The sequence below is a fragment of the Notamacropus eugenii genome, chromosome 1, assembly GCF_028372415.1.
Source record: "Notamacropus eugenii isolate mMacEug1 chromosome 1, mMacEug1.pri_v2, whole genome shotgun sequence".
Classification (NCBI taxonomy): Eukaryota; Metazoa; Chordata; class Mammalia; order Diprotodontia; family Macropodidae; genus Notamacropus; species Notamacropus eugenii.
In genome coordinates, this window is record NC_092872.1 from 622,080,420 (window position 1) to 622,102,683 (window position 22,264).

Genomic DNA, 22,264 nt, shown 5'->3' on the forward strand with positions numbered 1-22,264 from the left:
TAGACTGCTTACTAAATAATAATAAGCTGACATTTATGTAATGCCTCAAGGTTTGCTTAGCATTTTATATTACCTCATGTGATCCTTGCAACAACTCTAGGAGACAGGCATATGGGAATTATTACGCATCTTTTATATAGGAGGGCTCTGACAGAGTAAGGGAAGCTGAACACAGGCCTCTGCTGACTCCAAGGTCACTAAGCTTTTCCTCTCTACCACACCACCTCATTTATGCAAAGTCAGTTTGAATTTTGGCTTTTGGGGTTACTGAAATCATTTCTGAATTAGAACATGAGTGGCTAATAAATCTTTCAACATCATATTCCCTCTCAAAATGGAACTGCTACAAAACAACAGTCATCTCCTGAGAGAATTAAATTGTAATTATAAGTTCTTCTAGGCTGCCTAATTTAATAGCACCAACTCTGCAAGTCAAGCAAGGACCTTGTCATCCTTAAGATCACATTAACAGAATTTCAGGCATCTAGGTGTCAAAGAGTCTGGAGTCAGAATTTGGGGCAGCAGGATAGAGTAGCACAGTGATAGAATGCTCTACCTAGAGTCCGGAAGACTCACCTTCCTAGTTCAAATCCTGCCTCAGACACTGACTAGCTGTGCGACCCTGGGCAAGTCACTTAGCCTGTTTGCCTCAGTTTCCTCATCAGTAAAATGAGCTGGAAAAAGAAATGGCAAACTACTCTAGTATCTTTGCTAAGAAAACCACAAGTGGGATCACAAAGGATGGAACTCAACTGAAAAACGATTGAACAAAACAGAATTTCAGGCGTTCTCAAAAATGCATCTAGTTCAACTGTTAAGGAAAGCATGAACCCACTCTACAACATCTATAATACCTCTGGTGATGGAGAACTCTTGATCTCCTTGGCAAGTACATTGTGTTTTCTGGTGCTTTAATAGTTAGGAGAATCTTCTTCCCTATATTCCCTTTCCAGTCAAGGTTATTATGTTACAGACCTGTGTGGAAACCACCTCTAGCAACTCAGAAGTTTTTAAAACTCCTTCCAGTATTCTACCCACTAAACCACACAGCCACTTCTGTCTAGTCACTTTTTCTAAATTCTCCTTTGTAAAATAAAATGGCTCATATTTACACTTTGCTTTTCTTTACATGCAAGGTGTTTACGTGTAGTAAAACTGCACTGACTTCTGCAACACCTGTGGAACACCCTGCCTATGAGAAACTGATCCTCACAATCACACCACGAGGTAGGTAAGGAAAATATTGTTGTTGTTCAGTGGTGTCCAACCCTTGGTGACCCCATTTGAGGTTTTCTTGGCAAAGATGCTGTAGTGGTATGCCATTTCCTTCTCCAGCTCATTTTACAGATGAGGAAACTGAGGCAAATAGGGTTAAGTGACTTGCCCAGGGTCATACAGCTAGTCAGTATCTGAGGCCAGATTTGAATTCAGGAAGATGAGCCTTTCTGACTCCATGCCTGGCACTCTATCCACCGTGCCACCTAGCTTCTCCCCATTTAATAGATGAAGGACTCAGTTCAAAGAAGTACAGCTAGCAGTCAACAAAGACAATCCTCAGAGTCAGTCCCTGTGCCTCCAAATCAAGGGAAAATATGATTTTACTCCCTTAGAAGCTATATGATTCCAGAAAACAGGAGGGTGGGGGTGGCAAAATCAAAGTCAGTTACTATTTTCTCCCCTTTATCCTTCTCCAGTTTGTATTAAAGAAATATCATAAGCATATAGGAGGTGGTTAATAAATACTTATTGGGTTGGAGTGGATAATTGTATAGTAAAGTGCCTTTTGCGCAAGGGAAGGAAGCAGTAGTCAAAAGAATTTGAAATTTGGAGTCCTCTGTAGGAATCCAACTCTAGTTGGCCACAGTTCCCTCAACCCAAGTGTCCATCAGGGTCTAAAGCTTATAATGAAACCTGGTTTACTACCCAGAAGCACTGTGCGTCCTCTTCGAAGGGTAAGGTCAAGGTGCCTGCCTTCCTCCCTCCTCCTTCCCCCTCCCCACTTCAACTCATTTGGACCCAGAGTAGTTCATGTGTAGTTGTCCCACCACACCAGCCAGACACCAAAGACCCACCAGCACCGAGACTCCGCCAGGTCTCCCCTCCAGCCTCCCCCCCCAGAGTGAGCCAGGAGCTCTGGGGGCTCCAGGAGCTGCGAAGTCCCTGTAACTAGGCTGCCAGCACTGACCAACGGACTGACCGACTGGCGGACGCCCGGAGAGGGCGGGGCGGCGGCAGCTGCAGCTGCAGCAGCTGGGCACGTCCCGGCGCTGCCTGGCTCCTCGGGAACCAGCCCTGGCCACCTTCTTTCCCCTCGGGGTGCCCGAATGAGGCGGACTCTCGCGCTTCGGGAAACAGAAAGGGTATTCCGACTCACACAGGCTCCCTGGGTCTCTGGGGCTTCTCCCCAGCAGCGTCTTTCGGATTCTGGGAAAATGAGCCTCCCATCTTTTCTTAACTTCGTGCGGAGTTGGTTCCCGCTCGGCCCCTCGGCTGGCCCTGCAGCAGGCGGGACTGGAGACTGGAGGGAGGAAGAGAGGGTGGAGCAGAGGGTGGAAGGGTGGAAGAGTGGGAGGGGGCAGCCGTTCCTCAGGGTCCTGAGCCCTGCCCCAACCCCAGGGAAAGGCTCCCGGGACCTTCTGGCTGCCTCACCGCGAGGCAACTCATTGTCTGGTGGGCGGGAGGTGGCCTGAACCGCTGCCAATTCCGCCAGTCGCCCCAAGCCTAGATCACCCAAGGCTGGGGTGAGTGCCCAGAGAAGCGAAGGGATTAACCAGCCCGCTAAACAGACGGGGTGATGTGCTGCCGGGGAATGGGGGGGGGGGGGGTCATTATAAAAACAAAATAGTATTAAAGTGGGAGTTATCAGCCTGCTGGGGTCACGAGTAGATTTCAGTGAATTTGGATGGGCAAAAAAAAAAATACATCTTTATTTTCATTAACCTCTAGCTGAAATTTAGCATTTCCTTCAATTATTTAAAAACATTATGCTAAAGAGGTCCATAGACTACCAGATTGGGGGAGGGGGGGAGTGTCCATGATACTCTCCCTCAAAAGTTAAGAATTACTGAATTAAAAGCTGGAATGGACTTTAAAAATTATCTAACTTGACTCCTTTATTTGACAGATAACACCGAGAGCCACACAACTAAAGTGACTTGCTCACAATTACACAGGCAGTAGACAGCAGGGAAGAGATTCGAACACGAAGTCCTGGACCCAACTACTTAACACATCACAGATGCGTTGCTTCACGGGGAACCCCCTCATCCAGTGGGTGGAGCAAAGCCAATGTAATTGTTCTCCCTTTTCCCCTTTCCTCTTCAAATGTGACTGAGGAGGAGGAGGAGGAGGAGGCGCAGCTGGAAGATCAGATATCCCTCGGGGAAAAAAGGGTGCTTTCTGGGCTCTGCAGGTCAGCAATGCTTCCTCAAATCCAGGGCTCTTCTGTTGGGTTGCTTTCATCACCTTGTAGACTCAGAGGGTTGGAAGGTAATCCGTCTGCAGCTGGTTCTAGGTAGGCTACCAGAGGCCAAACCTAAAGCATGGTGATACGGTGTAACTAGTCACAGCGTTGTGAATTGAAAGACTCTGGGTTCTAATCTCGGTTCTGTCATTGTATTCCTTTTTGGTCAGGGGAAAGTCACTTCACTGGGCTTCAGTTTTCCCTGCTGTAAAATGAGAGAGTTAGACTTTGCTACTGGATCTGCTTTTCCTTTGTTTTGGCATCCACTGCCTTTATCCTGGCTCCTGGTCACTGCCATCGTCTGTGGGCTGCCACCGTCATCTTTCAGCACGATCATGCGGTTTCCAGCTTGGCTCAAGAACTCTGCTGCTGTTAGACAGCTGCAGAATGCCTCTGTTACCGTGGACTCCTGTTCTCACAGTCATCGTACAAAAAACCCAGCCAGCAGCTAGGTGGCACAGTGCATAGAGGGCTCCACCTGGACTCACTGGCCTCAGACATTGACTAGTTGTATCACCTTGGGCAAGTCATTTAACCCTGTTTGCCTCAGTTTCCTCATCTGTAAAATAGGGTCATGAAGAATTGGACACAAGTGAACAACATTTTGCATGTAACTCAGGCTGGTAGTGATAGGGTGCTTGGGTACCTGTGTTTGGACTCCAAGTGCAAGACCACATTTCTCCCTAGCTTCAAAACACTATTCCCAAGAGTTTTCTCCCCAACCCAAGGACACTATGCCTAGCAATAACTCATGAGTGAGCCCCAGGAAAACAAACTATCTTTCCTCATTAAAAGAACAAGCTGACCTCTGAAGAAATTCTCTTGTAAAAACAGAACTATCTTGTAACCACAGATATCATGTATCGATTCCCAAAGTTATCATTCATAAGCTACAGACATCAGCTCTCAAAGCTATCTTGCTACAGACATAACAGATCAAAAATACACCCCTGAGAAACCCCTTCCTCTGGTTTCCTGTAGTGAATGATGCCAGTGACCAAGGTTTTAAGTTATTCCCTAATTAGCATATCTGCCAGATAATCCACTACTTTCCTTATATAAGCTTTAGCATCATTCCTGTTAAAATTGCAAGTTCCTTAGAGAATGCAACTTTCCCTAAGGAGGTCTGCCCGCTATTTTGGCATAACAATAAACATTTGCCAACTTGACTTAAAGAATGCTTGAGTGCATGAATTCATTCCAGATGACCCTCTCCTGTACTCTAGTCTTTGAGTGGTCCCTGAACCTCTTAAACCACATTAGTAGGATTATGGAAAAGGGCTACTTGGCTCCTCACTTGGAGAATTTGACTCCTTTCAGCCCCTTTTGTAGCAACTTAGGTGTTATTCTGATCAGAACAGCTGGGAAAAGGAGAGGCTGGATCAATTTATACACATATCATATACTTTGATGGAACCTTTGCAACCAGGCAATGGAGTCAGTATGTTATAGTGGAAGAAATGCTGGATTGGGAGAGTCAGATGACCTAGGTTGGGATTTTGGATCTTCTGCTTCCCTACAATGGGGCAAGTGACTTTATCTCTTTAGGTCTCAGTTCCTCATCTGTAAAATGAAGGCATTGAACTAAATGATTTCTGAGGTCCTCATGAGCCTATGACCCTTCTAGCTCCAAATACTATCCTTGGAGAAAAGCAGGTACCTCCTTTTCTCCTCTGACATGCCACCACCCTATTTCAGGCCCCACTTCACATCTGGACCATTGCAATAATCTGCTTGTTGGTGCCCTGGATATAAATCTTTCCTCACTTCAGTCCATTCTCCATTCAAGTGATCTTCCTAAAAACACAGGTGTGACTATGTCACCCCCCTACTCAATAAACTTCATTGACTTTCTATTACCTGTAGCATCAAATTTTTTAAAATCTGGTTTTTAAAACTTGTCACATCCTCTTCTTTCCTCACTTTCGAAGCTTTCTCACACCTAACTCCTTTTCATTACTCTGCAATCCAGTTACTCTGGCCTCTTCACTGTTCCTTGAACAAGACAATTCATCTCCTGAATGCATTTTCACTGGTCCCTCCCAACCCTGGGCCAAGTCTAGAATTCTCTTCCTCCTTGTTTTTGCCTCCTGGTCTAGTCTTTTGCCTTTGTATTCCTAGCGCTTAGCACAGTAGCTGGCACACTTTATTAAGCTGGTGCTTAATAAATGTTTACTGACTGGCTGCTAAACTATCAGCCTATGATAGTGTGCTGCAGTGGAAAGAATATTAGATTTGGAATCAGAAATCCTGGATTTAATTGAGTACAAAATTATATTTCAAAAGATTTGTTATTTCACTAACATTGCTTTAACCTGTGACCTTAGACAAGTCATTTAACTTTTCTGGACCTTGGTTTCTTCCAGCCACACCCTGCAGAGACTGGTATATGTGCAGAACATTTCCAAAGGAGTCTGTCTACATGGAGAGGCTAAAGTGCCTGCTTTCAAGAGAATGAAGATGGTGTTAAATGGAAATCCCTTTAAGAGGCTCTGGTGCATACATGGACTTTCTGCAGCTGGTTCTAATCTTCTAACCACATGGTCAGAAGATGCCTTTTTTATTGGCTGCATAGCCAGAATTAGGAGTGTCTTGGTCAATGCCCACTAAGGCCACAAACCACATGACCTTCTGAAAATAGGTCCCTGTTCTTTTCTATTTTAGGTGAAAGGATTAGAGATTTTGGCATTGTAGCACCCAGGTTTTGTAGATGGCCCAACATTTGATGCCTCCTGGAATAGTTACCTTCAAAAATGACCTTTGGGACTCAGCCCAATAGTAGCTAAGACAAGGACTTCTCTGGCAGTCATGACACATTTGGATATGAACTTGAAAGGACCAATGCTATGTAAAACCCAAGCTAAGCTTGAGCCCACTCTACCCAGCAACCAAGGTGAGATAAGGGAGAACAGCATGAGCCTCTGAGATATTAAGGAGAAATGTTGGTCCTTTTGCTCTTGCCGTATCTTCAAAGCAAATATCTCTTTGTAAGAACTGATTGATGTTAAAGTGGTCAAATGCAACTGGGGCTCTAGTCACTGGCACCTAATAGTGGGAAAAAGACAGGTGATCTGGGTTGGGGATGATGGGCTTAGAGAAGAGACACTCCAGAATCTTCAAGGTACCCCTAACATCCTGAAGGGGCAGGTGCAGCTTCTGACTCTGGAGGAGTGAGCCAGAATATATTTGCTATGTGTAAAAGAACAGTTCAAACTAAATGATCTCAAAGATCTAACTCTAAATATTTGGGTGCTAAGAATAACTGATAACTATGTCCCTCTCATCCTATCCTCTATACCAGGTGTGGGGAACCTGCAGCCTCATGGTCATGTGTGGCTCTCTAGGTCCTCTATTCCCCTTTAACATTTTCTTGGATGTTTGTCACTTGCATAAAAATGAGAAGAGAGCACTCGTTCAATATGCTTTGCTCAGGTCCTTGACCATCCCTAAGGATGTAATCTAGGCTCTGGTTCTAGGGAAATGAAGTCTCTCACCACTGCTCTGACTCCACCTCATACCCTTGTTTTGGTTCTATCAGATACCACTATGGAAAGATGCTAAAAGTCAGATTTATATAATATTGTCCTCTTTTAATAGTCTATTCCCTTCTGGTATTTCAGTGAGAAAAAGGAGAATTACAATTAAAATCATTTTATCATACCTTTAAGGTTTAATCAATCAATCAATCAATTGATCAATAAATCCTTAGTTAAGCCATCTAAATAAAGTGTTTTCCAAGGGCATTTCCCTTTGATATTTTGCTCTTGCTTCATTTACAATTTAGATAGAAGGAAGAATGTCCCAGCAGCTGAGGATAATCCTGGTACTTAGTTTTCTTATTTATATAATTGGAGGAATTAGGTGAAATGCTTTCAAAGGTAGGTCCCTTCCAGCTCTGACAATCCTGTGATTTTATTCTCTGGTTTTGTACCCCATGGGATTGGGAGGAAATGAAATCGGGGTAAAATGCACAAGCCTGTACTTTAATTCAATTGTCTATGCCAAGTATCTTCCGCTTGGGGCTAAACTTTAAATTTCCTCTGATAATCCATCCACTAAACCTTCATTCTGAAGAATGCCACCTTGGGAAAGCTAAACTACTTTCAGAAAAATGTGATCCAGCTTCCTTTGACTTCCTTATTTTGAGATAATGCTGCCAAAACTTGTAAAAAGTAGAAAAAAAACCCAGCTGGACCATTTTCAATTCAACTTGATTGAACAAGCAATTATTATATACTTACTACATACAAGTCACAGTGGGAATTTTGTATGTACTGCATCTTTCCTTCAATTGTGTAATAATAGAGATATGGACTAGTACAGAACGTTACTTGTCCCTACTAATGCCCTTACTGAGGATGCCCTTGTGATTCTCATAAAACTTGAGGAAGTAGACATAAAGGTTGATGGTTGTTGATTTTTTCTAGGTCACTCTTTTTCCCCCAATATTAATAAGGTGCAAGTTTTTTCCATGAATTTATCATCTTCCCCTCCCTTCAGATACCTTGTGAATCAATCCATCAATTCCCTCAAAATTGGGTCACCTCTGGCCTAGATCTCTTCTGTGCACACTTAATCTAATTCAACTGCTCTTTCTATATTTATTCCCTTTAGGGCCATTTCCGCTTCCTCTATATGAGAAGTTCTTGGATACCTTTGTCAATCTGGGGAAGCCTGTGTCCGTCTTTCCCAATAATGTTTTCCAATGCATAAAATATAGTACATAAGATAACAAAGGAAGGCAATTATGTTAAAATAAAACTGCATTTTTTTCATCCAATTTCATAAACCCCTAGAGTGGACCCCAGATTAAGAATCTCTGTTCTACAAGCACATCTAGGATTTATCATTATTTTTTAAATCAGTTATTCAGTAGAGCAAAATGCTGTCTTAAGCCTCTCTTCCAACAAGGTGTCTCTTATCCATACATTAAAATTATTCAAGATCCCTTGAAAAATATGTATCCCTAGTAGTTACCATGGAAACTTGATGGACCTGGTCAGGCAGACTACCCAGAATTCCCTGTGCTTTAAGTAGTTTTATTCTTAACCCTGAATGGACTTCTAAAAAGGGGATGAGGAGTCTCCATGTTGCTTAAGGAATCTCTGAGGAAGGAGTGAGTATCAGGACTGCATCTTGACTATTAGAGTAGGACACAGAGTCTTAGTGGGTGGTCCTAACCTGAGCTTTCAGGGAAGCTATAGATCCAAGGTTAAGAAGAAGTAGATTAGGGAAAGGTATGTAGACCATTCAAAATTGCCATTTGAGTGGGGTAAATTAGCAACCAAGCAAAAGCCATCGAGAGTAAAGCAGCGACAAACCAGCCCTAAGTATTGGATATTCCCAATCCCATTTGTAACACCCCATCCTCCTACTTTCCTTCCTCCAACCCTCTTATGAGGTAAAACCATTTTTCCATTTACCAAAAAATGCTTTACTTTCTGCTCCCCTCCCCTTTCTGATGCATGGGAGAAGGGTGGGAAAGGAAAAAAAGACAACTTTGTCTCCTTTTTGTTCCTATAAATGGTTTTCAGGCAAGTTATATTTTAATAGCTTACTTTCAATTTCTGTGCTCTCTAAACTGTTATTATAAAAACTTGATGGATATCATTGGAACTGTTTGCTTTTTGATTGTGTGGAATAAGAACATGGTGGTAAAAACTAAAATCCTTAAAGAGACAATTGATATTTTTCCTGCAGTGCAAACTGGTGATGAGGGTGGGGGCAGAGCCAATTAGAGAACAAGAGAGACTCCGTGTAATTTATTAGCAACATATTAGTGATTATTCAAGCTCTTGGCATTAGCTTTTTGTGTGTGTGATGAACTCAATGTAAGAAAAAAAGGTGCTGAGAAAAGTGAGCTATGAAGAAAGCAGCTACTTTTTGTCTGAGAATAGTTTGTGGTCTTGCACTTGTAGCAGCCTTGCTGAAAGCCTGGCCTTAGTAGAAGTGAAGTAATTTGAAGAAATGTATGAATTTTAACAAGGGTTGGCTGGTGGCTATTGCTTTCAGATAGAGAGCTCCTGCTATTGCTCTCACACTCCCTCTAGTGGTTGGAGATAGGATAACAGAGATTGTTCGGTCCTTTCAGATTTGTGACCCCATTTGGGATTTTCTAGGCAAAGATACTGGAGTAGTTTGCCATTTCCTCTTGAGCTCATTTTACAAATGATGAAACTGAGGCAAGCAGGGTTAAGTGACTTGCCCAGGGTCACACAGCTATAAGTGTTGTGTCTGAAGCTGGATTTGAACTCAAGAAGATGAGTCTTCCTGACTCCAGGGTTGGCATTTTATCTACAACACTACCTAGCTGCCCAAACAACAGAGTTAACCTTGTTCAATGACCTTATGATATTTTCTTAAAGCAGTTGATTTGATAAAGCAAAAAGCTGTCTTAAGCAAGGCATAAAGCAAACAGAAGGATGCTCATAAAAGGTGTTCATCAGTCATGGAGATGGAGATCTGGTACAGAGTTCCAGTGAGTAGTGAGAATAGAGTCCTGGCCTGGAGTCAGGAAGACGAGTTCAAATGCAACCTCTGACAATAGCTCTGTGACCTTGTGCAAGTTACTTCACTTCTGTCTGCCTCTGTTTCTTCAACTGTAAAATGGGGATAATAATAGCACCTACCTCCCAGGATTGTAGTGAGGGTCAAATGAGATAATATTTTAAAGAACCAAGCACACTGTCAGGCACATAGTAGGTGCTATATAAATGTTAGCCATCATCATCATCATTATTATCAAGTTGAGAAGGAATTTTCTGTGGATGGTGAGGTCGTTCAGATGTTCCTGTTTGCAGATGACATTGTGCTCATTGTGTTAAGCCCCAAAACATAACAGAACTTCGTGGAAGAGATCTATAACTACTGAAAAATAAAATTTATTCCTAGAAACAATAGAGAGCCACTGAATCTTCTTGAGTTGGGGAGTAATATATTCAGATCTGTGCGTTGGGAACAGCAATTTGACAATTACGTGAAAAATAGATTGTACCTAGAAGCAGTCTAACATAGTGAATGGGAAGCTGGCATCAGTCAGAAAGACTTGGATTCTAGTTCTGATACTGACAGATACTTCAAGACCCTCCTTCAGTCACTTAATCTCTTGATGCCCCTAGGCAACTATAAACTGCGGAGCAATGGCTACTGCTTTGGTGGAAGGAGTTTCCTTAGTATACATAAATAAAATCACCAGTCTAATGCCCTTAAAAAAAAAGGATAAGAGAAGGGAGAGACTAGAGGTAGGGAGACCAATGACGCTAGCCTAGTAGTCTAGGCAAGACGGGATGAGCTAGAGTCATGGTTGTATAAGAGGAGACAAGAGCATACATGGAAGAGATAGTGTGGAGGTCAAATCCACAGCACTTGGCAACTAACTGGGTAAGGGACAGAGAAGAATCGAAGATGATTATGAGACTAAGACCAGAGGGACTGAAAGGATAACAGTATCCTCAACAGAAATAGGAAAATTTGGAAAATTAATGGGCTATTTTTGGGGGGGAATTTCAAGATGGGGAGAAGAGAATGAGTTCAATTTTGGAATTCCTTTGGGGCTTCCACACAGAGCTGCCCAAAAGTTGGTGATACAGGACTACAGTTCAGAAGAGACTTGAGCACTGGACAGGTAAAATGGAGAACTGTTTGAGTAGAGACAATTGAACCTATGGGAACTGAGAAGACCAAAGAGAGAGAGAGAGAGAGAGAGAGAGAGAGAGAGAGAGAGAGAGAGAGAGAGAGAGAGAATAGTAGAAGAGGGCAGGGACAGAGTCCTAGAGTGTACCTACACCTAAGCATTTGGGACATGGGGGAGGATGGTGATCCAACAAAGGACACTGAGATCTCAAAGGTGGGAGGAGAAAGGAGACAGCAGTGTCATGGGAACTTGAGGAGTGAGTCCAGGGGGACGAGCAAGGTCAACAACTTCAGCCTCTTCCTAGAGGGCATCTGAGAAGTGGGGCCCCAGAACCCTCCTCTGAGGCCACTGACGTCATCATTTTGACCAGAATTTGGATGTGTATTCCCTGGGAGAGAAGGAGAACAAGATATTTACTTTGATAATTCACTTTCTTGTTATTTTTATTCCTTCATAGTGGTTCGGTGATAGATTGGCCTTTGCATCCTTTTCATTTATTGATTAAAAATGTTTTTTTATATGTTTAACATGATTGCATATGTATAATCTATATCAGATTGCTTGCTGTCTTAAGGGAAGATAGAGAAGAGAGGGAGAAAAATTTGGAATTCAAAATCCTACAAAAATGAATGTTGAAAACTATCTTTACATGTAATGGGAAAAAAAGCCATTAAGTGTAAAAATTTTTTTCATTGTGAATGTATGTGTAGAGCCTATATCAGGTTGCTTGCCATCTTGGGGAAGAGAGAGGGGGAGAAAATTTGGAACTCAAAAACTTGTGAAGTTGAATGTTGTAAACTAAAAATAAATAAATAAAAACCAAACAAATGATTAAAAACATTTTTTTTTAGACCATTCATTGGCCATTCATTGTCAGAATGGAATTTGCCCCTAACCCAAACTTTCAGGACTCTTAGACTACAGACACCTGCTTCAAATATTGGTTACTTCTGTTTCTTTAAAACAGTAACAGCAAAATACATTATAAACAGTTTTTATTTACCTGGTGACCTGGAAGTTTATTTAACATGGGGGGCTCCTACTTTCAGAGCCAGAGGGAAACATCCCTCTTGTCACCCTCCTAATTCATTTCTCTCCACCCACTAATACAAAAGGTTTCTGACTCCCAAGAAAAGCAGACCTGGATTCCCTCTGGCCGGACAAGAACTCTGAACCTACTTTCATAAGAAATTCTTAAATTGGGGATGGAGGGGTTTGTTCCTTAATTTTAAACAACATGTACATTTAAAAATACGATCAGAAACATGTCATTGTCTTAGACCAATTTAATTGTACGTAGCGATTCTGAAATTCAACAGAGCTAGAAACAGACATTTTATTAAGCACCTTCTATGTGTCAGGCGAAAGTGCTACGGATACAAAGAAAGCCAAAAATTATCCCTGCCCTGGAAGAACAGAGGGGAGAAGACATGCAAACAACACTACAAATAAGATAGGAACAGGATAGATGGGAGATAATCAATAGAGTTTGAAAGGAAGGGAATAAGAATTTATATAGCACCTACTATGCACTAGGCTTGCGGTCCTCACAACAGCCTTGGGAGGTAGATGCCGATATTTTTCTCATTTTACAGCTGAGGAAACAGGCAAACAGAGGTTAAGTGACTTGCCTGTCTTCAGGTCAAATTTGAACTCAGGGCTTTCTGACCCCAGGTCATGTCCTCTAACCACTGGCCCATCTAGCTGCCTTGTGTTTTTTGAGCCTCATAACACCATTGTGAGGCAGGTATTATAGATATTATACCCATTTTACAGATGGAGAAACTGAGGTTCATAGAGGCTAACTTGCTCAGGATTACATTGTTAATAATTGTCAGGAGTGTAATCTAACCCATGTTTTTCTGACTCCCCAGTCTAATATCCTGTTTACTACTTAAGGTTGCCTCTTGAAATTACCCAGTAGTTAGGATCATAGGATTTTAGATCTGGTAAAGATCTTAGAGATCTTTCAGTTTAATTTCTTTATTTTCTAGGTAAGGAAACCAAGTCCCCAGGGTCAGAGAATCATAGGATTTATCTTGCTGGAAGTGACCACAGAAATCATTTGGTCCATACTCTGAATTTTACAGATAAGGAAGCTGAGGCCCAGGGAGGGTCAGTCACTTGGCCAAAGTCCTGTAGATGATGGGGGAAGTCCTCTAACTTCAGATATTGTGCTTTTTTTCATTGCATCATATGTTCCATGGGCAAAATGACCTGCTAAATTCAAAAGGATGAAAGAACTAGGACTCAAACCTCCGTTATATGTGGCTGCCTGTGTGTATAACACTGAGAAAATTATCTCCCCTTTCTGGGGCTCTGAGTGGATATTGGGGGTGAGAGAAACTGGACGTTAAGGATAACACCTAGGTTGTGAGCCTGGATGACTAAAGAGGATGATGATACCTTTGATAGAGAAACTAAGAAAACTGAAGAATATTGAGGGGGAGAGGATTTAATGAAGGGGCAACTACTTGGTACGGTAAATAGAGCACCAGGCCAACAGTCAGGAAGACATCTTCCTGAGTTCAAATCTGGCTTCAGACACTTACTCACTGTGTGACCCTGAGCAAGTCACTTAACCTTATTTGCCTCAGTTTCCTCCTCTGTAAAATGAGCTGGAGAAGAAAATGGCAAAGCACTCCAGTATCTGCCAAGAAAATCTCAAATGAGGTCACTAAGAATCAGACACAACTGAAGAGGACTGACCAACAGAGGTAATCAGTTCAGTTTTGGACATGTTGAGTTTAAAAGATCAGAAGGAAGCATATTTTAAATCAAACGTTTAAGGAAAGTCAAGGTAAAAAAAATTCTTTATTGTTTGGTATTCTAGGCTGTACTCAGAGGACAGGGAGGGACGGTAGTTATTTATCTTAGCTTTGTAGGAGCCAGAAAGTCCTGCCAAGTTACAGGAACACTGCTTCTAGCTAAAACAAGCATCTGACCTTAAGAAGAGGACTTTTGAACAAAAACAACCCCAAGAGTGGGTAGAACAGAATAAATAGAGTAGTCCTGACCCCAGCAGGCTGGAATAGTTCAGCCACTCTGCAGATAGGCCAGGGCTCATGCTAGAATGATGACTCTGCATTAGCCCATGAAGCTGTGGGAGTGAGATGTGATTCATAGCATTGGAAAATGACAGATCTAATGGAGTGGAAACCCAAGCCAAAGGCTGCTTTGGCAACAGTTGCTCAGTGTCATCCATATCTTTGTTAAGTGCTGCTCTCCCCCCCCCCCCCCCCCGCCCCTTGTCCCAATTTGGAGGCACTTTGGATGACTTTTTTGTTTTTTTTTAAACCTGAACCTGTTATTTCATCAATAAAGGGAGAGCTTCAGGTGAGGTACTTCTCCCTATGTAGAACAGCACTTTCTCTGCAATTTATGGTCTTAGAAGGTTGCCTGGGACAATTAGAAGTTAAGTGACTTACCTAGGGTCACATAGCTTCGAAGGAATCATAGTTTCTTCAACTTGGTCACTTATTAGACCTGGGCAAGTGCTATCACACGCAGCCCTACATAAAAGTCATTTATTAATGTATTTCTCTCTATTGGAATGACATTGTGGAGTAATGGCAAGAGAACTGCCTAATGAGTCAGGGACAGCTTGTGACATACACTGGCTGTGTGCCCCTGGGCAAGTCACTTAACCTCTGAGTGTCTCAGAAAACTAAGACTTGATGTTATAGGTCCTTTTTGGTATTTCAGTCACATCTGACTCTTCATGACCCCATTTGGAGTTTTCTTGGCATAGATAAGGTAGTGGTTTCCCATTTCCTTTTCCTAGCACTTTACAGATGAGGAAACTGAGGCAAAGAGGGTGAAGTGACTTGCCCAGAGTCATACAGTAAGTAAGTATCTGAGATCGGATTTGAACTTAGGAAGATGAGTCTTTCCTGACTCCAGGCCAGGCATTCTATCTACTGCTATAACCTAGCTGCCCTCTAAGACTATAAGTTGCCAAGTAGGTAACAGTCCACTATGGAAGAGGTTCCTCAGTGGGAGATTCCCTTAAACCAATAAAATCACAAGTATAAAAAAAATTCATTTTACAAATAAGGAAACAGATTCATCAAGGGGTTGCAACTCAATCAAGTTTGCAGAGGTAATCAGTGGTCAAGGCCAGGACTCAAATCCAAATCTCTTGGTTCCAAGAAAAATGGGTGTTAATTCTATTCCACCAAAGCTGGCTCATTCTCACTCACATTCAGGCCTTCCATCCACATTCCACCCAAAGTGCTCAACATTTCTCCTTACTTTTATATCTATATCCCTTGGATACTCCTCTCTTATGTGGACCATCCTCAGCTCTGTGATTTTCTGACTTACGTGGCGACACTAAATAAGTCAGTTTCCTCTTCTATAAGACCATTCTTCAAATGCTTAAAGAGTGAAGCTGAATCTGCTAAGCCAAACTCTAGAAGTTAAATATTCCCAGTTCCCTTAGTTCTTTTACTAACCATCTGGCCAGTAGGTCACCACAGCAACAACAATAATAACATTTATATAGCACTGTGAGGTTTGCAAAGCATTGTACATACACTATCTCATTCCAGACTCGTTCCCTGTGAGAAAAGTGCTGTTATTATCCCCATTTTACAGGTAAGGATACTGAAACAGAGGGAGGCTTGCTCAGGGTCACATAGCTAATTGAGTGTCTTCCTGATACAAAGTTCAGCACTCCTAACTACTGCATCAAGTAACTGTCTCAGTTTCTTCATCTATAAAATAATACTTGGAAATAATATTGAACCACTACCCAAGCAGAATGGTGCTATTTTGAGAAAAGTACTCTGTATAGCACAAAGTCCTATAGAAATGTGAACTACTGTGAGAAATGGCATTTTTGTTGTACAATCACTGAGTCCTGTCTGACTCTTCATGGTTCTGTGGCTCATAGCACCAACACTGTCTGTGGTGTTTTCTTGGCAAAGATACTGGAATGGTTTGCCATTTCCTTCTCCAACTAGTATTATTATTATTATTACCGGCTTTTGTGATTCAGAGGGTCAGGAGATCTGTAGACATTCTTTGGGTAATGTTCAACCATTTGAGAATCCACTTAACCATCTGTCTCATCATTCAATCCACCTTTCTTCACAGTGTTTCTCTGCTGGTGTCATGACCTACCACAGTACCAATGCCTGTGGTCTATCGTAAGCCATTAGACAAGCCTTGGCTTAAATTATTCATAGTAGGAATCTAGTATCAAAAATAGCTTGGTACAGTGTAAAGAGCAAAGTACTAGGAATATGTGTGACCATGGCCATTCCCTTAAAATGTGAGGGGATTGGACTAATGATCTCTAACATCTCCTCCAGTTATGATCCCATGATTCTAGTTGTGGTTGTCCCTTTAAGTCACTGTATGACCTCTGATGGTGGAACTTAGTTTCCCAGTTGTGAGACAGAAGGGTTGGAGTAGTTGTTTTCATCTCTTGTATCTCCTCTGCATTTCTAGAATTCTGTGATTCTGTTTCTGGAGGCAAGAATGAAGTAAGTCACAGAACCACAGATCATCAGAGTTAAAAGGGACCTCTGAGGTCATTTAGTCTAGCTTGTACCTGAAAAGAAATCCTGCCTACAACATTCCTCAAACACTGCTTAAATAATTCCAGCAATGGAGAACTCACTACCTATCAAGACACCCCATTCTAGTTTTGGGCAGTTCTAATTATTAGGGAGTTTTTCTTTAGACTGAGTCAAAATCTGCCTCAAGAATGTCTAATTTTTGCTCCTAGATCTGCTCTCTGGGGCTAATGTAACAATTTGATCCCCCTGGGATTAAACACTTGAAGACAATCCCTGGACTGGATTTTCCTGTTGCTTTTGTGAAGGTTTCTCATGAAGCAACCTCATTCCCTACAACACCATCCTATCTCCCACAGTACTTTTCTCAAGGGCTCATAGTGAAAAGTTGTTGGCAAACCAACGTGGTTTCATTATGGTCCTGGTAAAAAGTTATCACGTTGCCAGACAGGGATCGATAAGGTCATTGAGTTAGAGAATCATGAAATCATAGGTGATGACTTGGAAGGGACCTTCTAGGGCACTAAGGCCCAGGGACATTAAGCATCTCACTGGGGAGTCACACAGGTACGAAACTGGAGTTTGAAATCTTTGACTCAAAATTCCAGTACTCTTTTCCCTGTGCACAGTGAAGGGACCTCTTACAACTTATGATCTCCAAAGTTTGGGTGCTATTTTCAACAAGGGCAGGGAATTCTAAACCATTGGTTCCAGGATAACTGCATCCAGGAAATCCTCCAGTGTCTGTCCTACTTGCTCCTTATTTTTCACCAGAGTGTCACTTACCTGAAAATTTTCATTTCCTCCCACTAATACCTGGACAATATAGCTGTGGACTTGTAACATATCTTATTGCCTCCAGATTTTCTTTCAGTTCTAGATCTATGATCCTATGATCTGAATAACCTTTTGTTTCTTTGAGCTGGAAAGTATTCCTGAAATATTTGTTTTATCATTCATAAGACCAGAAAATGCTTCATCAGGATGCGACTGAAATCTGCTTACAGCAATAAGTTGCTGTTCATTGACTGAATCACACCCTGGGCCTCCCTTTCCACATGACATAACTCTGGCTTACAGCTGTACAGGAGGAGCGTGCAGTGCATGCTGGTTAGCCTGCTGTCCAGAGGAAAGGAAACTGACTGTTCTCCCAGGCATGCCAGAGAACAGAAAGTGAGACTGGAAAACCAGATTAGAGGACGAGAGCATTAGATCCGAGAATTGTGGAAGCAAGTTGCTAGAAAAATCTACTCACTCTGGAGTCCAGGTAGCAATCTGAATGGCAGCACTCTTGCTTCTTCTTAGGAAAACTTAGGGGCTGCAAGCAGCTGGTCACAACTGGTTGCCTTCCTCTTGCATCTCCAACAAATAAACTCACAAGCCGCCCCTGGAAAGGGTCTGCTGCCCGAAATGAAACAGATGGTAATAATTAGCCAGAAAGTCATTGCGTGGAAAGTTCCATATCCAAGGACGGCCCCTGGTGAGCAATGGACCCAGCAAGGCCTGCCCCCTTGCCTAGGGGTATTTTACTCTCACTCCCCCAGGGGAGGTGACTCAATGTTGTGTCTGCTTCTTATTCCCGTCAGTGTCTCCTTGAAACCTCCTTTCAAAAAATCCTTTTAATTGTAGGTGAGACCAAAGGTTTACTTGTTTCTTGTCTAGGTCTGTGAAACCTAGAGAGAGCTGAGAGCTGCTTTGAGAACAGTTGGCAGAGTTTGGGGAGAAGAGACAGACTTTTGGAAGGAGGGGACAGAATTTGGCACAGTTGTGGGGATAAGTAGCAGAGTTTGGAGACAAGTCAAAGAGTTCGGGGACAAGTGGTAGTTTGGGGAGAGATGACAGAGCTACTCCAGAGATAGGTGAGACATAGACGATTTGGGTACAGAGCAAACAGTACAGATTTTCCCCTTGCTTTGGGATATGTGTACTCAGATGCCCCACAGACTTATTTTGGGGAGTGGTCTGTGTTTGGAAGTAAGAGTAAAACTTTCTTCTAGTTTGAATTCTTGGTCCTATGTCCTCCTAAAAGACTGAAGTGCTGTGGAATCAGAGACTGAATTCTAAGTAAGCATGTAGAAATAATTTCTTTTGAATTACTTTGGGGGAGCTTAGGAAAGCTATATTTTCCCCCCAAAATTTTCCACGAGCTACTAAATAATTGTCAATATTATTACTACCGTTTCTTCTTTTTAACTTGAAACCCAGGAAAATATTGTGGGAGGGTTATAGTTGTTATCAGTAACTTGCATCTTAGTATGAATAATAGTCTTCCTAGAGGAGAATGAATAGACAAAGACTTAGCGGGAATTATTGAAACATTGTTACGGTACTTTAAGCATTGAAATTAATTTATTACTATGTAAATAGTCATCCATTTGTAAAGTAAGAATGTTGGACTGGTGGATCTTCTAGAGATTAGACTACATCTTCCTTTCAGATCTTAACTCTGCAATCTTATTATAGCAGGTAAATAATTTGTCAGATTGTTATTTCATGTTAAGCCTTTTCATTTCTGATATTTTATTTTTAAAATTAAATATAATAACAAATTTTTAAAACATTATTTATTATTTTTTTAAATTTTGAGTTCCAAATTCTCTTCCTCCCTTTCTCCCTTTCCCCCTCTTTGGGAAGGCAAGCAACTTGATATAGATTATACATGTGCAGTCATATAGAGCTTATTTTCATATTAGATATGTTGCAAAAGAAAACACAGATTAAAAAATCAACAAGAAAAATGAAGCAAGTTATACAAAAAACAAGTATGCTTTGATCTGTATTCAAATTTCTTCAGTTCTTCCTCTAGAGGTGGATAGCATTTTTCATCATAAATCCTTTAGAATTGTCTAGGTCATTATATAGATGAGAAAATCTAAGTCATTCACATTGATTGTCATACAATCTTGCTGTTACTGTATACAGTGTTCTCCTGGTTTGTTCATTTCATTTTACATCATTTCATGTAGGTCTTCCCAGGTTTTTCTAAAACCAGTCTGTTTGCCACTTCTTATAGCACAATATAGTATTCCATCACGATCATATATCATAACTAGTTTAACTATTCTTCAGTTGATAGACATTCCCTCAATTTCCAATTCTTAGACACCGCAAAAAGAGCCGCTATAAATATTTTTGTACAGGTAGATCTATTTCCTTTTTTTTTTAAAGTCTCTTTGGGATATAGATCTAGTAGGGGTATTACTGGGTAAACAGTTATACATAGTTTTATAGCCCTTTGGGCAAAGTTCCAAATTATTCTCCAGAATAGTTGGATCAGTTTATAACTCTACCAACAAAGTGTCCCAATTTTTCCACTTCCCCTCCAACATTTGTCAATTTCCTTTTCTGTCATATTAACCTGATGGCTATGAGGTGATACCACAGTCATTTTAATTTGCAGTTCTTTAGAGCACTTTTGTCCTGACCATACATAGCTTTGCTTTCTTCTTCTGAAAACTGCCTGTTCATGTCTTTTGAACATCTATCAGTTGGAGAATGACTTGTATTCTTATACATTTGACTCAATTCTCCATATATTTGAGAAATGAGACCTTTATCAAAGAACTTACTGTATTTTTTTTCCAGTTTTCTGCTCTTCTTCTATCTGCATTGGTTTTGTTTGTGCAAAACCTTTTTAATTTAACGTAATTAAAGTTATTCATTTAGTATCCCATAATGCTTTCTATTTCTTGTTTAGTCATATGTTCTTCCCTTATCCACAGATCTGACAAGTAAAATATTTTAGGTTCCCCTAGTTTGCTTATGATATTACTCTTTACATTTAAATCATATATCTATTTTGAACTTTTCTTGGTATATGGTGTGAGATGTTGGTCTATACCTAGTTTCTGCCAAACTGATTTCCAGTTTTCCCCAGCAATTTTTGTCAAATAATGAGTACTTTCCCCAAAAGTTTGGATCTTTGTGTTTATCAAACACTATATTACTACGGCCATTAACTACTGAATATTGTGTGTCTAATCTATGCCACTGATCCACCACTCTCTTTCTTAGTACCAGATTGTTTTGATGACTATCATTTTGCAATACAATTTGAGATATGGTACTTCTAGGCCACCTTCATTTACATTTTCTTTTCATTGATTCCCTTGATATTCTTCATCTTTTGTTCTTCCAGATGAATTTTGTTGTTATTTTTCTAGCTCTACAAAATACTTTTTTTGGTAGTTTCATTAGTATGGTACTGAATAAATAAATTAATTTAGGTAGAATTGTCAGTTGTATTGTATTGGCTCAGTCTACCCATGAGCAATTAATATTTCTCCAGTTGTTTAGATCTGACTTTATTTGGGTGAAAAGTGTTTTGTAATTGTGTTCATATAGTTCCTGGGTTTGCTTGGCAGGTAGATGCATTGTCTGCAGTTATTTTAAGTGGAATTTTTCTTTCTATGTCTTCCTGTTGGGCTTTGTTGGTAATATATATTTGTGTGGGTGTATTTTATATCCTGCAACTTTGATGAATTTATTAATTATTTCAACCAGTTTTTTTAGTTGATTCTCTAGGTATATCATCATGTCATCTACAAAGAGTGATAGTTTTGTTACTTTATTGCCTAGTCTAATTCCTTTCATTTCTTTTTCTTCTCCTGTTGTTATAGTTAGCATTTCTAGTATAATATTACAGGATAGTGGTGACAAAGGCTATCCTTGCTTCACCCCTGATCATTTTGGGAAGGCTTCTAAATTATCCCCATTATAGATAATGCTTGCTGATGGTTTTAGAAAGACACTACTTATCAATCTAAGGGAAAGCTTCATTTTTCCCATGCTTTCTAGTGATGTTTTAATAACTACGAGTGTCAAAAGCTCTTTCTTGCATCTATTGAGGTAATCATATAATTTTTGTTGTTTTTGTTATTGATGTTGTCAACCATGCTGATAGTTTTTCTAATATTGAAGCACCTGGTATAAAACTCATCTGATCACAGTGTATGATCTTTGTGATATATTCCTGTAATCTCCTTGCTAGTATTTTATTTAAAAGTTTTGCATCAGTATTCACTAGGGAAACTAATGTATAGTCTTCTTTTTCTGCTTTTGGTCTTCTTGGTTTAATTATCAACATGATATTTGTCTTGCAAAAGAAATTTGGCAGTACTCCTTTGCCCATTTCCCCAAATTGTTTATATGGTATTTGGAATTAATTGTTCTTTAAATGTTAGGTAGAATTAATTTGTGAATCCATCTGGTCCTAGGGATTTTTTCTTAGGGAACTCATTTATGACTTGTTCAATTTCTTTTCCTAAAATTATTTAAATATTCTATTTCTTATTCTATTAATTTGGGCAATTTATATTTTTGTATTTATTCTGCCATTTCATTTGGAGTGTTAGATTTATTGGCATATAATTGGGCAAAATAGCTACTAATAATTGCTTTAATTTCCTTTTCATTGCTGGTGAAGAAAAGCTTTTCATTTTTGATACTGGTAATCTGGTTTTCTTATCTTCAAAAAAAATCAAGTTAACCAATGGTTTATTTTATTTTTTTCATAAAACAAGCTCCTAGTTTTTTTTTTATTAGTTTAATGGTTTTCTCTCTTTCAATTTTATTAACTTCTCCTTTGATTTTTCAGGATTTTCAATTTGCTGTTTAACTGGGGATTTGTTCTTTTTCTAGTTA

The 22,264-nt window shown here is 40.5% G+C and overlaps 1 protein-coding gene and 1 long non-coding RNA gene across 5 annotated transcripts in view; one reads left to right on the forward strand and one right to left on the reverse strand.

Annotated features, from left to right (window-relative positions):
- Positions 1 to 10,360, forward strand: part of LOC140520816 (uncharacterized) — a 38,881-nt gene extending 28,521 nt beyond the window's left edge. The window contains exons 2-3 of one of the 2 annotated variants that reach the window (XR_011972656.1): positions 1,137 to 1,227; positions 3,125 to 10,360. This is a non-coding gene — a long non-coding RNA (uncharacterized lncRNA). Of the gene's footprint in view, positions 1 to 1,136; positions 1,228 to 2,053; positions 2,361 to 3,124 lie in introns of those variants that run through there. The other variant, XR_011972657.1, reaches the window with a different exon arrangement.
- TACC1 (transforming acidic coiled-coil containing protein 1) overlaps positions 1 to 22,264 on the reverse strand; it is a 169,131-nt gene that overhangs the window by 131,809 nt on the left and 15,058 nt on the right. The window contains exon 2 of one of the 3 annotated variants that reach the window (XM_072635138.1): positions 17,877 to 18,019. Coding sequence is in view for 2 of the 3 variants with exons in the window: in XM_072635141.1 (XP_072491242.1) it covers positions 2,375 to 2,445 (71 nt within the window). In the remaining variant the exon portion in view is untranslated. Of the gene's footprint in view, positions 1 to 2,374; positions 3,129 to 17,876; positions 18,020 to 22,264 lie in introns of those variants that run through there. The other 2 variants (XM_072635141.1, XM_072635137.1) reach the window with 2 other exon arrangements.